The sequence below is a fragment of the Ochlerotatus camptorhynchus genome, unplaced genomic scaffold (assembly GCF_037179485.1).
Source record: "Ochlerotatus camptorhynchus isolate MF236.1 unplaced genomic scaffold, CSIRO-AGI_Acam_v1.1 ptg000085l, whole genome shotgun sequence".
NCBI lineage: Eukaryota > Metazoa > Arthropoda > Insecta > Diptera > Culicidae > Ochlerotatus > Ochlerotatus camptorhynchus.
This window is the reverse complement of record NW_027040575.1, coordinates 6455245-6472462: the sequence shown is the minus strand read 5'-3', so window position 1 is coordinate 6472462 and position 17218 is coordinate 6455245. Positions and strand designations below refer to the sequence as shown.

The 17218-nt window shown below is 39.2% G+C and overlaps 2 protein-coding genes across 3 annotated transcripts in view; both read right to left on the bottom strand.

Moving 5' to 3' along the window:
* LOC135698365 (receptor-type guanylate cyclase Gyc76C-like) overlaps positions 1-17218 on the bottom strand; it is a 200199-nt gene that overhangs the window by 111376 nt on the left and 71605 nt on the right. The window lies entirely within an intron of this gene.
* LOC135698410 (uncharacterized) lies at positions 11246-12097 on the bottom strand. Its single transcript, XM_065218386.1, has one exon. It carries the CDS (start codon positions 12095-12097, stop codon positions 11246-11248), a length of 852 nt encoding a protein of 283 aa, XP_065074458.1.

The following is a 17218-nucleotide window of genomic DNA, read 5'->3' as shown; positions in this document are numbered from 1 at the left end:
TTACAGGATATCGGAGGAGCAACCCCTTTACATTAAGTTTAAGTCGGAGGAGTCTGCGTTTTATGCATTAAGTATCAACAGTGATGAATAAATTTACCATTACGCAAATGGAAACGCAGTGAAAGTTCATAGGTGGCTTACAAGAGGCAACAATTAATACGTGCGTATTTATGATTTGCCACCGGAGGTCCCGGATAATGCTGCGTTGGGATTTAGCGAAATTCGGAAAAGTAAAGAATGTCATCTGGGAGAAAATCTCTGCAGAGCTTGGCCTCGACATGCACACTGGTGTACGCGCTGTGTAAATTGACGTGAAAAATTAGATTCCAGCATCGATTCATGTCCTCAATTGGAAAGGAAACATAATTTATGAACGGAACAATTACATCGGATGAACTCCTGTCGCAAACGGAAGTCCCGAAAGCAGCATGAAAAGGAAAAACCGAAGGAAGTACAAGACCAGGACGTAGAACAGCAACATAAACATCACGAAGAACAGAGCGGTAGCAGTACGTACACGCGTGTGATAGTTGGATGTGTATCATAGGATAAGAACGACATATAACCTGAGAAAGAGGTTTAGGTATTCGGAAATGGATGTGACGACTCTGAAGCCAAAAAAATCGGTGAAAATAAAGCAAGCGATGCTCGGAAATAACAAGCGCCTGTTTTAAAGTATCGGAATTACACGTATTATTGCTACAAATTTATAATTGTAATCCAAACGGAGACGCAGTAGAAAACGTTCGAAAAGGAAGCCAAGTGGATGGCGCTGATAAGGTAAAAGCAAATAGAATAATTAAGAGTTACGGGTACGGGAGAAAGCAGCAGCATACCAGAAAAAAATGATCTAATTATTATTGTTCCTCACGACATTTTTATAAAGATATAAATCTCTGTTACTCGGCCGCGTAGAGTATTTAATTAATAAATTAATTGAAAGAAAAAAGATCGCAGCTATGATTAAAAAAATAAAGGCTTTTTTGGATACCGAAACTTTGATGATTTTTTTTTCTTGTTTTGTTTTCCGTACTGAGTACCAATACTACAGATGCCAGGGAGGAAGGTCCCACACCTGGACCCTACTTATATACCCATCAACTTAGGGACCGGTAACCAACGGCTTTACTTCCCTATGCCTCAGAAAATCCCGACAGCGCCAGCAGAGATTGAACCCAGGCTCTTTGGAGTGAGAGGCAGTCATGCTTACCACTATACCATCAGTGCCGCTCTATGATTAATTATCTTGAAAATTTTAATGATAATGTTAAATAAGTTATTGACGAGAAACGTAAAAGAGATCTAAGAATAATTCTTGGGGAATTCTTATCGGAATTCCTAGGAAATCCAACTAGAATGTTAAGGTAACACCCTGTCGGCATCTAAAAATACGGAAATTATTATCAGAAAAATCACACAGAACGAATTACGCAAAAAATGGCCCCATCAATCGAATGATGCGACTGTATAATCTACGCTGTGAAGTCATTAGCGTCACTATGTCAAAAGAATAAATTAAAAACCGACTAAAACTTAATAAAAATAATGCATAGCATGTAAGTAAAACATTGTAACCATTTTATGTAGTCTACTTTTTCTTGACGGAATAAACATAAAAACAAACAATTTAAAAAAATACATATTTCAAGAAAATTGCGAAGAGAACTAAAGTTCAACTAAAGGTAAAGCTGAAGAGAGTAATATAGGAATTCTGATAAGAAAACAATGTGAATTAAACGTATGACAACGTTAATAATAATGCATAATAACAAAATCATTTAAATTCATAATTCGGTACGTAAGTACATCTGTAACTATAAATACTTTAATTTACTCGGCCAAAAAGGGCTTCTTTGGATGCCTTCACAGTATTTTCCAGAAAAGAAAATATGAAAAGCTCTTGAATGTTAATCAATCAAAAAGTGTTCTGAGGAGAGCTTCAAGGGAATACCGAGACCGGGCATCCAATTCTTAGGATAGTTTCAAAGAAACTATAATCTAATCTAATCGTTATCAGCATTCCCTTGATCCGATCCTTATAAGGATTCCAAGTAAATACCAAGGAGGATCTCAAGGTAATCAATGGATCTCTGAGGCGAATTTTAAGGGAATTTCTCTTGAATATTTTGAAAATGCTGAGGTGAATTCTAAGGAAAACTTCTAGAAAATCCTGAGAAGAATAACTTAATACCTCCGGTATAAATTTCAAAAGAAATCTGAGTTACTCCAAGGGGACTCCGAGAAGAATACAATCGAACAAAAACTGAATAAGGATAAATCTAAGTAAATTCTTGTGAGAATTATTGAGAACAAGAAGATAAATTGTATTGTAGAGTTAATCATTAAAATAACTGTTTAATATCCTATTTGAATTGAACTCTTCGGCATAATCTCTTTCCTCATAATGGCAGTGGTTGTCTAAAAATACCATTTGTATTACAACTACATGACATTTCAAGCTTATTACATAATTCGTCTATAGAGAATTCTCCAAGAGAATTTTTAGGAAAATTTTAAGGCAATTCCAAGGACAATTCCAAGAGAATTGAGTTCTACGTTCCGAGGATAATTCAATCAAAATGTTATGCAAAATTCCTTAGGAATTCTAAGAATTTTTCTAAGGATGTTCCGGTGCTTGTTTTTAGAAAATTCTAAAGAGAGTTACAAACTAATTACGATGACCATTTTAAAAGATAAATGTAAATTCTGACCAGAACTAAAAATAAATTCCTATGATAGTTTCATTGGAGTACTAAGTACATGCTGAGGAGAACTCCAATTGATTTTTTTAGGTATATTTTTCGGGGAATCACTAGAATTATTAATGATATGAAGATCATTGCAGAGTGTATTCAGAGAGTGTTCTGCAGAAGCGGATCAAATTCAAGGTTTGAGAAAAAAATCCGAGACTTAGATTATTTAAGTAAAAATTATATTTATATAATTTAAAAAAAAATGTATGATCCTGGATCTATAAAAATATTCAAAGTTCAGGGTGTTTTATTTAAAATTGCATATTCTGGATATGGAAGCGGGGAATTAAGGAGAAGGTAAGGGTTTGTGAGAAGTTTTCAAGTTAAAAAACTAGCATCCAATAATTTTGAGAAGACCACGAGTATTCGGCTCAATTCATTTAACTTTATATTTAAGATATTAATAATGTGTAACGTTAATGATAGCCTGGCTCTGTAAAGTTTATTCGATTGAGCCTGTACAAATAAAGTTATAAACAAAAAACAAAAAAAAGAAAGCAAACATTTTTGAAATGCCGATTTTTAAAATTTAAAGTTCGACTTGAAATGAATCTACTGGACATTCATTCTTCTAATTCTGGGTTTTTGGCATTTTGAAAAGTTTCTAGATCTTAGACTTTGAGTTCAAAAATTTAAGTTTTTGATATTTTATGAGACCTTAGACTTTAGATGAACTAACAACGGCTTAAAATCTTTTTAAAAAAAGAAAAAGATCTTAAACTAAAATAAATGTTAAACTGCATCTTTTAATTGTAAAAATGATTGTCATGACTTCAAATCGATGGAGGTGTTGTTTTACCAAAAATAACATATGTTTTATCGCAATAAGATATCAGTTTTCTTATAAACATCTCTGGGAAATCTCAGGATTGCTGAGAAATTTTAGCAAAAGGAGTAGACACCCTGCATAAGAACCTGCTTAAACGTTACTTCAATTTCATTAAATAAATTCACAAGAGAATATGACGAAGGCATAAGAATCACCGATAATTTAAAATAATATTGGTAGATAAACAACAGATTTTGAGATGGTTCCACTGATGGTTATGGTTACTGATTTGTTGCAAGTTCTCAGCATCACCTAGGTTAACTTTAACATAAAATTGTGTTAACTGTCACAATGCCAAACCAACAAAATGCATGTCCACGCTGTGATAAAAAAAACGAGCATGATCGCGGCATTGCTACAAATTCTTCAGATTTCAATTGCAAAAGGGCTTCTTTTACATGTTTTTACATGTTTTAACATCGATTTTGGGTCAACTTTTAGAGAAGGTACACTTTTTATTACATCTGCTGACAATTTTATATTATCGAGTACACTGCAGTCTCAGTAGCAAGTTGTAGATAACCATTCAATCGACTCTTTAATCTAATACATTTAGTTCAACAATTTCGAATGCATTCAACGTAGCCCCCCGAATCGAAAGTAGTAATGAAAAACTGGATAAGACTGGATGAATTCTCAAAAAGAATACAAGATTTCAAACTTTAACTGTTTGTCTGGATGCGTTAAAAAAGTAAGAAATCCTATTACTGGAATGTTGGCATCACTAATTTAATCTTATCTGAACTATCTGATCTGATCTGTGATCTGATCTGTGATCTGACAAAAGTAAAAACGTGAAAAAATTCCCAAAAAATTACTCTATACAATTCGTGCCAAAATGAGTTCTGCAATTGTCGATTTTCACGACTGAAAGTTCAAATCCGTGACAAATCCGCGAAAATCGCAAAATGAAATCTGCACCTGTTGTAACAACCCTGCATTTACGGTGTCTAGTAGCCACTGCAATTTTCGACACGATACACGAAAATTTAAATAATTTTACCATCTAATTAATCCTGGTTCATCAAAATCGGTTAACTATTTATGGAACTGTGGCACTTTAAAGTTGGATAATATTTTGCTAGTGGCGAATATTGTGAACAACCCCTGTACAATATGTACTTCGAACGGTTCAATTTTGCTGGCCTACTGATAGAAACACTGAGACATCTGCATTTATCTAATGAACAAAGATGGTCACGGGACTCATTGGAAGGGGGCACCTTGTTAGGGGCAACCGGGTGGCCAAGGAACCAGTTACCAACAACGTAGCACAAGTATAGTTGACTTCTCGCAACCGACAGCACCAGCCTTCCATCCCATCCCAAATGAAGTCAAGTGATCCAACAAAGTGAAAACCGGAGCGCAACCCAAACGCAATGGATCGTGCATGGCTATTTCACACATTCACGCTGAATATTAATGTTAATTGAAGATAATATTAATAAAAATAAAATAAATTATAAAATTGGATAGATTTTGCTCCTGCTCTGCAGCTTTGCTACACCAACCAAACACACAATCACACATCAGCGTTGCTATTGCTAAACACCCAGGAGCCGCGGTGGCAGAAGAACTCACGAACCGCAAGTTGTTCAGCGGAACCGGACCGATCTGTTGCCGTTTGTTGTTAGCAGCTCAGCGTCTTCGTGTGTGCATAAATATTAAAGCTTATCACTTTTTTCTTCTATTTATAAACTAAATGAACTGCCAATGCACTGGACACCGTACTTGGCTGCTTTCGCGTGGTGTCGCTTGGGCTTGGAAGGAGCTGCATGGATGTGCGCTAGGGTGGGTCATGATTGTATGCGAAAAATCAATCGGATCAAATCATCCGACGCTAAATTAGATTAGTGATTCAAATCGATTGTTTAAAGGATTTTAAGATGCCTGGTAATCTATGAAAAACTACTTAGGAAGCACTTATATAAAACTGTGTCACAAATGGAGCCGAGTAGCCTAAAATGAGAAGGCACTGTATCGAAATGCCATTGTCACGAAGTTTGTCGATATCTTGACAATCTGCTTTTGCTTTCCTTTTGGCTGGACACGCCCATGGTGGTGGTGCGACGGAAACACAAAACTGTTAACGCCGGACCAATGGCACCATCACCTCCATAAATAATGGCAAATATAAAAAAAAACACATTTTTTTAGAAAAGTTGTACAACTAGAGCTATAAATTTTAACATAATTGTAATTAATATATGTAGAAGGAAAAGTGCGGCTAGTTTAAAAGTGTCGTTCGGGAATGCGGTTTCGATGCGACATCTCATGCAGATTTAGCCCTTACGACCCCACAGCGATGGCCATAAGAACCGGTTCAAACCGCATCCGTTGCGTTGCGTTGGTCAGTCGTTGTACAATTCTATAATAAAAACCGCGGTGAGATCATTCAGGAAGGCGTTCGCCGTTTCTTACGCACCAGGTTCAAAGAACCGATACCGAACGACGACACTTGGAACCGGTAATAAACGACAATGACGACAACGACCAAACCACCGCACCTGCATATCATACAAATCGATATTCTGATCTCGTTCGTTCTCGGTTGAGTATGGAGAATCAGCTCGGTGTAGCAGCAACTGTTGACGACGGCATTAGCGTGACAATTTTCATTTTTGTTCTCAGATTGCAGCATCCAACAACCTCTCGGTTGAGGGAACACATGAAGCTGCTACTAGTTGTTGCTCCAAACGACCAACCGATATGAAATTGCAATTTCATTTTCTGTCGCAAATTGCCTCTGTCAATATGAATGGCACTGTTGCCTCTTCCACGATGTGCTAATAGACTTTCGCACGGCTAGAGAAGATATGTGCAGCAGTTTTTCCCTATCTCTTTCTTGGGTTGGAAATCAGCTGTACGAGCCTTGAGTGATGCGCAGTAATCGTATGTAAATATTGGGAAAACTTACATAAAACTGTAACATCCTGTGACTTACTTAGATCACATTATGACTCCATAGTTGGTACGGGTGGAGTATATAAGTATCAATCATTGAATAACTTGTTCTCGTTAATAGTGGCCTGAGGTTTCCAGGGTATTCGTTCACACGTTGGGGAAAATGAAGCAGTTCACACTCCGAACACGATGCCTGCGGTAAAATGTGTAACGGAAAACTTGCAAAGTTTGAAAAATCATAGCTCAGCCATTTGTTGACGATTTACAAATATATTGTCACTACATACTTTAAGGCAGCCCTACTTTTGCTCAATAAAACAGATGAAATTATCCTTAATACGTAAAAAAAATCTCCTTAAAATAGATCGGGTTGCTCCTTAAATGATTGATCAAAATACGTTAAAAATCTTAAAATGCTCAGTAAATATTTAAAGTACGCTCCCTAAAAAAGAGAAAACTGTACATTAAGCATTTGTTTATTTGTTTATTTGTTTATTTGTATTCCTCCATCTGACAAGGTTGTCTTAATGAAGTTGGACAGGGAAAAGCCAAATTGAGTCATGGTGAACTCAAATTGGCATAAAAACCCTGTTTCTTTTCTTAAATTAAGTACATAGAAACAGAAACTAAACATTAACAATTACACAGTTCACAGCAAAAACAATGCAAAATACAATAATTACTACAGTGTAAATTAAAAACGTTAAAATGCGGTCAGTGTCATAAAAGTGTGTCAGCAACAGTGCAGCATCGTCATTGATTGTCAAGTCCTCGTGGAAGGGTCGAAAGCAACCGGAAACAAAAATGAAAACAGGTAGCACAATTCATACAGTCATCAGGGGATGGACAGTCACTCACCTGCTCATAATCAATCCATGCACATAACAGCTTTACAATCGATTACTTAGGCGGCGTTGAAAAGTAGCTGCAGAAGCTTCAAAGTCGAAAAGCTCAGATACATCGTTGAAGCGAGAGGCCATGAACCGTATTGGGTCGTGTTGCCCGTATCGACTGTTGCGGGATGCCAAATGCAGGAAGTTACGCCGACGAAGGGGGCGTTCAGGTACATAAACGTTGATATCGGCAAGAATGGCAGGTGCATCCACCTCACTAGTTAATACTTTGGCGACAAAAACCGCTTGCATGTCAGACCTTCGTTTCTCCAGTGTTTCAATTCCTAACAGCATGCATCGATGTTCGTAGGGAGGTAGATTTAGATGTTCACGCCAAGGTAGATAACGAAGAGCTAGGCGCACAAATTTTCTTTGAACCGATTCTATACGGTCAACCCATATACTGCTGTACGGACACCAAACTATTACAGCAGATTCAAGGATCGAGCGAACCAAGGCGCAGTACAGTGATTTCAGACACAGAGGGTCACGGAATCCATCGGCAAGTTTAAAGATAAATCCAAGCTGCCTATTCGCTTTTGATATCACATCAGCATAATGTGTCCGGAGGTTAAGTTCAGAGTCCAATATCACCCCAAGGTCTCTAACCTGATTCAGCCGTTCTAGATCATGACCAGCAAGACGATAGTGGAAGATGATCGGATGACGTTTTCTGGAAAACGAAATAGTGTTGCATTTCGTTACACACAGTTCCAGTAAGTTCCGTTTGCTCCAATCCTCAAATGACTCCAACAAACTCTGCAGGTAGGCACAGTCCTCGATGCATGTGATTACCATGTAAATCTTAACATCATCGGCGTAGAAAACACGATTTCCAGATGGTAAAACAAACGATGCATCATTAATGAAAAGCGAAAACAATAGGGGGCCTAGGTTGCTCCCTTGTGGAACTCCGGATACAATCGGGAAGGCGGTTGAATGTGAGGAGCCTAATTTAACTTTAATAGACCGTCCTGACAGGTATGATTCGAACCAACGAACAAAGGCGACGGATACTCCAAATTTCTCGAGTTTTCGAAGCAGAATAGCATGGTTCACTCGGTCGAATGCAGCTTTGAAATCAGTGTATATAGCATCTACTTGCATGCCAGCGTCCATCGATCGAATGCACAATGAAGTGAATTGAGTGAGGTTCGTTGTCACAGATCTTTTTGGAAAAAATCCATGCTGGGCACTAGAGATGTAATTCTTGCTAGCTTCGAACAAGGCATCGTTCACGATTATCTCAAAGAGTTTGGAGCAAGCATTCAACGACGTTATCCCGCGGTAATTGGAAATATCACACTTGTCCCCCTTTTTGTGAATAGGAGTCATGACCGAAGTTTTCCACGCGGATGGGAATGTCATTCGCTGTAATGAAATATTAAACAATTTCACTAGCGGCATCAATAAGACACTTGAGCAATTCTTAAGAATGCATGCAGGAATACCATCCGAACCGTATGACGCAGAATGTTTAAGTTTACGTATCGCTTTTTGTACGTGCTCCTCAGTGATTTGGAAAATTCCAAAGTCGAGCCTATCTGATGGTGTGTCATGGATGGCTGCATTTAGATGCGAGGACGAAATCGACATGTCCGAGAAGGCACTCTTGAAGTGATCAGCAAACAGCTCACACTTGTGGGCATCTGTGCTAGCAGAGCGGGCACTGAGATACATAGACGAAGGTAACCCATTTTCCTTACGCTTCGACCGAACAAATGACCAGAAACGTTTGGGATGCAGGCGTAGATTTCTCTGCGTACGGTCTATATAACGAGCATACATTTCGCGGTTAAAGCTAGTGTATTTATTGCTGGCCAGAACAAAACGACGTTTCAGGTGTTGTGATCGATTACGTTTGAATTTCCGAAGAGCAGTACGTCGACGGCGCTTCAATCTACGAAGCCGATTGTTTGTCCATGGAGGTTTCAGAGTAGGACGCTGAAGTGGCACGTGAGCTTCGATAACACGACGTATCTCAGAGTTGAACGACTCAACGATGTCATCCAGATCTCGTTCGTCATCCAAAAATTGCCAATCAATCACAGAAAATGCTTCACTCATCAAGTCATAGTTGACACGGCGGAAATCAAATTGCGGGTTCTCGTGTGGCTGATCAAATCTCACTGGTGACGGCAAAGAAACGGCAACCTCAATAGCGGGATGTGCAGTGTCGAGTTCTACAAGAGATTCAACCGCTTCAGAAATGCTGCAGTTAGGTAGTGCTGTATCGTTCACCAGTACTAAGTCAAGAGTACGAGAACTGGCATTTTTCACAGAGTTGATTTGCGTCAGACCATTGAAACAAAAGGCATCATATAGAGCACCATCCGAAGTTGAAAAACGGGATATACTGGAATCTATATGAAGTCCGCCATCCTCTGAAGCAGTCCAATGCATGTTGGGGTGATTGTAGTCACCGAACTGAAGCGCAAAATCATGAGGTTTCAAGCATGATATTACTGAACTAACAGAATCGCTATGAAGCTGAATGAGGGACAGATCATCTCTACGATCAGGTGGTAGATATAATACTCCAATACTGACTGAACACGTTTGCAATTTGATTTTTACCCACAGCTGTTCCAAAGCATCACTAACTGGAGCTGGGTCGACACAGCAGCACAATCTGGTAGACACTGCAATCAAAACTCCACCGCCGCGCAGCTTTCTACTGTTCAGTGGATTGCGATCAGTCCGAAAAACAGTGAATGATCCACCAAATAGCTGAGTTGATAGGATGCAAGTGTCGAGCCACGTCTCGGTTAGAACTATCACATCATACTCCGAATCTGCCGCAGCGAGATAGAAGGCATCGATCTTCGTTCGGAGTCCACGGACATTTTGATAGAAGATACGAAGTTGAGAAGAAGAATTTGAGGGAGGCATGCCAGTAATCTGTTGAGTCTGAGCGCAGACTGGGTGGATCACAGGACTACCACTTTCAATCTCAGGAACGAGTCGGTTGCGATGAACAAAAACAGCATCTTGCAGGACAACGTCAGAGGGCCTCGATGCTTCTGGAGAATTACCTGCGACGTGCAGCGGCAACTGGATTGAACATGGTGAGGCTGGTGTGCTGTTATTGTCAATATTAGACCACAATTGTCGTGGAGCAGAGACGTAAGATGGTACTCTGGAAACCAAGATATTTACAGGCAGAGAAGTTGTTGTTTGCTGACTGTACTTGCCTACGGTTTGATTTTGGAAGACCCCCTCTCTCAACTCATGCGCAGAGCTGGGACGACTGTTGAACGCTGGCAGCTTAGGCTCGACTGCGATGAGAGGACTAGGGGCTTCCACAAGGCTGGCGGCAAGTGTGCGTCCCAGTGGCATGTTGAAGACAACAGGATGTGATTTGTTTTGCAATAAGCGGCTGTAAGCATCATACATTTTAGGAAGAGAATTGCTCAAATTATCATCGTACTTGCCTGAAATAGGGTTTCGGAAGACCCCATCTTCACATCCAAACGCAGGACCGGGACGGCTGGAGGTCGCTGGCAGAATTGGCTCGACTGCGATGGGTGAATTAGGGGCTTCCAAAAAGCATGCGGCAAGTGTGCGTCCCGGTGTCCGACTAGGGTAAACCACGAACGAGTTTATTGACGAATTACGACTAGAAGTGATAAGCGTTTCAGGGACAGAATTGTTCGGAAAACTAGAATACTCGCCTGCAGTTGGATTTTGGAAGACCCCTTTTCCGGACTCATACACAGGACCGGGACGGCTGAAGGTCGCTGGCTGGAGGTGCTCGACTGTGATGAGGGGATCAGGGGCTTCCAAGAAGCTAGCGGCAAGTGAGCGTCCCGGATTCGGGTAGTAGGTAATACGACGTAGTGGCTCTGGGTCTTGACTCAGTGATATCACTCCGTCATAGGCATTTGATGAGGTGACTCGCTGGATTTCGGAGTTGTCTGCGGTGTATTTATTGGCAATCCAGGCGGCTTCCAAAAATTTTCGGCTTTGCGGTTGTCAACAAATTCACGAAACAGCATTCCTTTGGGCCATGTAGAGGACGACAATGCTTTCGCCTTCAAATTTGTAGAGACGCCTACTTTGAAGGAGACAAACGACATGGTTTGGATATCTTTACTCTTAGCAACCAGTCGGATAACTTCAACATCCTCAGTTGACAAACGATGCTTGGCAAGTTCGGTGATCTGCTCAGCAGAAACGTCACGGGAAATCCGAGATAGGTATAACCAAAACTTATCCTTAGAAACGGGAACAGTTAGACGGCCTAGACTTGGAGACGGCGAATCTCCGGTAGCAGTCATAAGAGGTGGCAAGTTATTGTCCTTTTTCTCGAATAACCGTCGGCTTCCTATGGTGCGTGACCTATTACCAGACCGTCTAGAGGACACCGGAGTGGTGGAAGTGGTATTGGTCAACTTTGTGAAGTTGGATCGAATTTCGTTTTTCAATTCCTCCAGAATTTCCAGTTTTAGTTTCCCCAGTAGCTCAGTATGACCGCTCAGTTGTTTCTCCAAACCAGCATCGTAAGCAGCCTTCACGTTTTTCTTGTGACGAACGTCTGACATTATGGCAGCACAGGATTTACACATCCAGAAGAGCTGCCTATTCCGATCGATTTCATCCAACATTTCACTTGGCAGGTGACAGCATTTTAGGTGAAACACCGCGCTACAGAACCCACGGCAGGTAATGCGTTCCTCTTGGACATCATTGGTGCAAGCGTGGCAGATTACACTCATTTTGCAGGAACAAGGCGATGCAGACCAACAACGAAATTCCAACGTAGCGCAATACAACAGTAGGGTCCAGACGACAGCAATTCGCCGAAATTTATGCAGCAGTTACACCACGAGCTCAATGAAAGATTGCAAGCTTAAAAGTTTTGCTGGCAGATGGCGCTTCGGAAAAAAAAAATTCGCGTGGGGAGTGCTTGGGAAAGTGTATGTAAACAATGAGTCACTTTCACTTTATCACCGCACCACGAAAATCACAACACACCGAACGAAATTCACGAAAACGGAAAGCAGTAGTACAAAAACTGAATCACGAACGACGAAAAAGTATTTTATAACCGATATAACACCGAAAAAAGTATCACTAATTAACGACCTAATCGCAGCAGAAAACGTAGCTAGCAGTGTTGCCAATAGGATACTCCTTAGTATGCACCACTTTGCACCATTTTGAAGTGTAATTGTACCATATATCATCGGAAAAGCTGCTGTAGAAAGGTGAATAAGTACCATGAAATCAGCTGAAATGTTCAGTAAATCATTGTGTGCATTTGTGCATTTTACCAGAACAATATTCGAAGACTTGATAAATATCCAGGGGATTTTTTAAAATTATATCTCAAATTCAATAATATTAACGAAGTTCTCTAAAATTTTAAGAAGTTTGCTAAGTCTTTCCACAAGGCTTCTTGAACTAAAACCAGGGTTCCTTCCATTCATTTTGGCCATAAAAATGTTTTATGAAATTATGGAATAATAAGATATTATTATAATATTTTGTTTGTGTAAGCAACAAGATAAGATTGTGGAGTTTGTATTTGACACATAATACCAGCCAATGTTGCTGCATGAGAGTGGCAATAAGCGATTTTGTTATTTATCTCACCCACTCTTCGCTCTTCACTATTCGCGAAGAGGCGATCAGAAAATCGCTCATTGTGGCTCTGTCAAAGCTAAATTTGCAGGTTTTATGTGTCAAACACAAACTTTAAAATCTTTTCTTGTTCCTTACACATACAAAATACCACCATAATATCTTATTATTCCATAATTTTCTAAAACATTTTTTTAGTCAAAATGAATGGAAGGCACCCTGACTAAAACCATGAGCTCAAGCGAAGCAGCCTGAATTTTTTACCCAATACATTGAACTTATCTGAAGTTCGCTGAGTATCTATACGAATTAATGGCAGGTTCCGTCAACTGTTGCGAACTTCCGGGAAGACCCATAACCTTTTCTTCGAATATTTCCGATCATATGGGTAGTTTTCTGAAATTAAATTAAATTCCAAAAACTACCAGGAAGTTCATTGAGCTATTTAAAATAACTCCTCTGAAAAACTCCTACGAAGTTCTCTAAACTGATACGAAGATACCTGAAATTCTAATAAGTTTGCTGATCTTCTACGATATTTTGTGAGCTTCTACAATATAAGCTGAGCTTCTAAGTTTGTCGAGCTTCGAGTTTTATAAAAGTTCCTAGAATTTCAACGTTATGATCTAAACATCCACAAAGCTTGCTAACCTACTTTGAAGTTCGCTTCATGTCTACGAAGCTCCCTGAACTTATAAAAAAAAAATCTATTTTCTATGAAGTTCCCTGTTATTCCATAAACTTAAATGGACTTCCATTGCCCAGTAATGTAAGGTAGATAACCTTTTCGTGGTGCGTTACTGGCTTTAAAATTTACCAGGTAAGCCTAGTCCAAACTACTTAAAACTGGGAGTCTTAGTCCTTTTCACTTTTTATGCCTTATTGATAGTGACAAGACTCGGCTCTGTCTACCAAGGATTATCTAGAAACAAAGAAAAAAAAAATACTTAGGTAGTATTTTTTAATCTACGAAAGCCTTTTATTCGCTGTTCGGTGTTATTGCTTGATTTTGTTGCAAAGGAATCCGTTTTTGACTGACAAAGGGGCGCACCCACCGTTGGGGGTGTACTGCTTAATTTATCAATAGTGATGGAGTAATATGGCATGAGGAGACGAACCAGCCCAGGGCTGAAAGTCCTAATCAAAAAATAAAAAAATGGCGTGCACTAAACTAAGAACACGGGATAAACTACAATAGATCAGAATACTGCTCGCTGTGGATTTATGTCCCGAGGAAAACAAATGAATTCCCTTAAAACTTCAACCAAGTGCCCTGAAGTTAAAAGAAGGTCCTCAAAATTCCCAATCCGAAGTATTCTCGATTTTTTCCAAAGTTCCCTGAATTTTTACGAAATTTTCCGGACCTCTAAGAAGTTCCCTGAGTTTCCTACAAAGTTTCTGAATTTCTGCGATGTTCCTTGAATATCTACGAAGTCCATGAAGTTTAAGGATTTTCCCTGAAGTTAAAAAAAAATGCCCGAATTTTTTCAAATGTAGACGAATTTGTTTATTTTTTACAAAGTTTACTCAACTTATACAAAAAGTGCTGAACTTTACAAAAATCTCTGCATCCCGACGAAATTCACTGAAGCCCTACAAAATTCACTGAATTTCTACACAGTTGGATGCACTTTTAAAATATTTCCAGAAATTCTACGAAATTGTTCAATGTTCTAAATATGAGAATCCCTGAAGATCTTAGAAATTATTTGAAGTTCTACAACGATTCCTTAACTTTTTCAAAGTTTCCTGAGCTTCTGTATGAATTCATTTTTTTTTTTTTTTTTTTTTATTTGAAATAGTGAACACCTTCCCACGCTTAAAAATTTCAAAAGTAGTGGATAAGACATGTGGCATCCCTGTTTTTGCTGAATTGGGCCGAGAGAATAGAAAATTGGACTCCAATGGAGAAAACAAACCCGCTATACAAGTCGTCTCAAATTGCTGCCGAATTTGACATCGTTCTTCTGGAAGAGAATTCTGAAAATGCCATCTATGTTTTGTTCGACGCTCGTTTTCCCGAGAGCCTACTCTAATAAAAATAACCATAAACGAACGATAACCCAAATCATTGAACTATTCCACAAATGGTTTGGATGATACCCAGAACACGTCGTTAAGCAAATTAACCATACAATTTTTATTAGGGTACCCAAGGATCATCAAATTACATATCTTGGACCACTATCACCGACAAAATGGAAACACCAACAGGCAGGCAGTGGTTATCGAAATGTGCCAAAGATTCGACATAATGAAGAACTGTCAATGATGCAAGATCAAGAACTGCCATCCGCTGAGTGCTGACACCTCGAATAGTGACCATTCCAGAACAACAACTGACACCACTGACGTAATACCCTCAAGTTAAGTTGGCGTGGACTACATAGAGATTTTCACGACCGGTTGTCTTGGTGCACTATTTGAGACCGTGCTAGTGAAAATCCGACGAAAACACATAACAAATCGCTATCAGACTCATTTTGACAGATCTAATTTCATATTTTTTTTTAGGTTAGTCAGATTATTTCGTTCACCTATAGAGTTTAGAAGCAGGTTATTAAAAATCTCATGTATAAGATAATACAGTGAAAGTGTTTAACCAGGAAATTATCACTGTAAAATGAGGAAATACTTGCTTTAAATTTTCGGATGACTATTGCGTGAATGTATGTGTTTACTAACGATGATGATTGAAGAGTATTTCATAAGGAAGAAGAATAGAAATTGAGTAACGATGTCTTTAGCCTTAAGCATCACTAATCTCTATGGGCCACACGGTTGGGATGCAAAGGAGAAAAATAGAAATCATCAGAAGGAGAGACGGGCAGAGAAAACAAAATACAATTTGGCAGCAGGGTATGTCAGTTATCAGGTGTGTCAGTTATCTAGCAACACTTTTCAGAAGGTAGCGTTACACATGACTTTTCTTTTTGATAAGATGTACGTGCAAAATAATAACTGAGTGTATCGCAATATTTTGCACATTTTTTGATCAACAAAGTTCAATGAATCAATAGAAATAGAATATTATATTTGATTCCAAAAACTAATCTAATTTGAGAAGCACATGAAAAATAAAGGTGATTGAATTTCTGTTCGATTGAAATTTTCTCAAATTAGTTCTTCCATAGAGGTAACTCTAAGACCACTGGGTCCCGAAAAAAATCATTATTATTTTTGGCTCACTCAGTACCAGAACAACGGTCCCAAGCAGTCCCAAGCTATTTCACTCACCCCTGCATGTTCTGCATGATTCCACACACCCCTGATGTTATCTGTCAAACTTTCATAGCGAATCAAAACAAACATAGTGTAGTAATAGAATTTCAACTAGAATAGGGTACGTTAATCGTTTGCTTGGGACCAATAGGCTACTAAAGTGGTGAGCCAATTTAAAATCGTTAGTTTCGTATTGATTGTTGGTTCTACTAAGAATAAGAAATCCTCTAACGACGAATTCTAATAGGAATTTTCAATTGGCTCAGATTTTGACAGTCAAATCATTCTCTCCGCTCATCTCTCCCCCTCTAGCGATTTCTAAACAAATGGTACGTACAGTACCATCTATGCGGATGGTGGTGCCATCCACCCTCCGCTATTTCTCGGTTGTCCTTCAACCAATTGAGCTGATTTTCTGTATATAACTAGTTTATGGTTGTCACTAATCACATGCAACAAAAACAGCGTGATTAGTTGAAGGACAGCCAAGAAACAGCGGTTGGTGGACGGTACCACCAACCGCATAAAAGGGAATGATAACTGTAGTGGTGATTTTTTTTTATGGGCGGAGTTGAACTACTGCGTCCATTATTTGAACTTTTGTGGTACCCCTGTTTACTGTTCGTATCATGCAAGCTGACCACCATTTAATGAGTGGACAGCTAATTGCCTGGACACGTCCAGTAGTTGTGATTACCGGTTTGGTTGTTCGAGCCGTCCAGCTTGAGATTGTATTTGATCTTTCATCACAATCTTACATCATGGTGATAAGGCGGTTTGTTTGTAAACAAGGGTATCCAATAGAGATATTTTACGACAATGCAATGACACTAGATGCAAACCAAGAATATGGAAAACAGATACACAGCGATTGTGCTGAAACGTTCACAAACGCTAGGACAAAGTGGATCTTTAACCCTCATTCATTTTACCATATGGGCGGTGTTTGGGAAAAGATGTGCGAAGTGTCAAGGAATCTCTTTCATTGTCAACGACGGTAGGAAAGTAGAGACGCCTCATCATTTCTTATT

Excerpts from the sequence above, each read along its gene's own strand:
- LOC135698410 (XM_065218386.1), bottom strand. The coding sequence starts at position 12,097 with ATGAGTGTAATCTGCCACGCTTGCACCAATGATGTCCAAGAGGAACGC.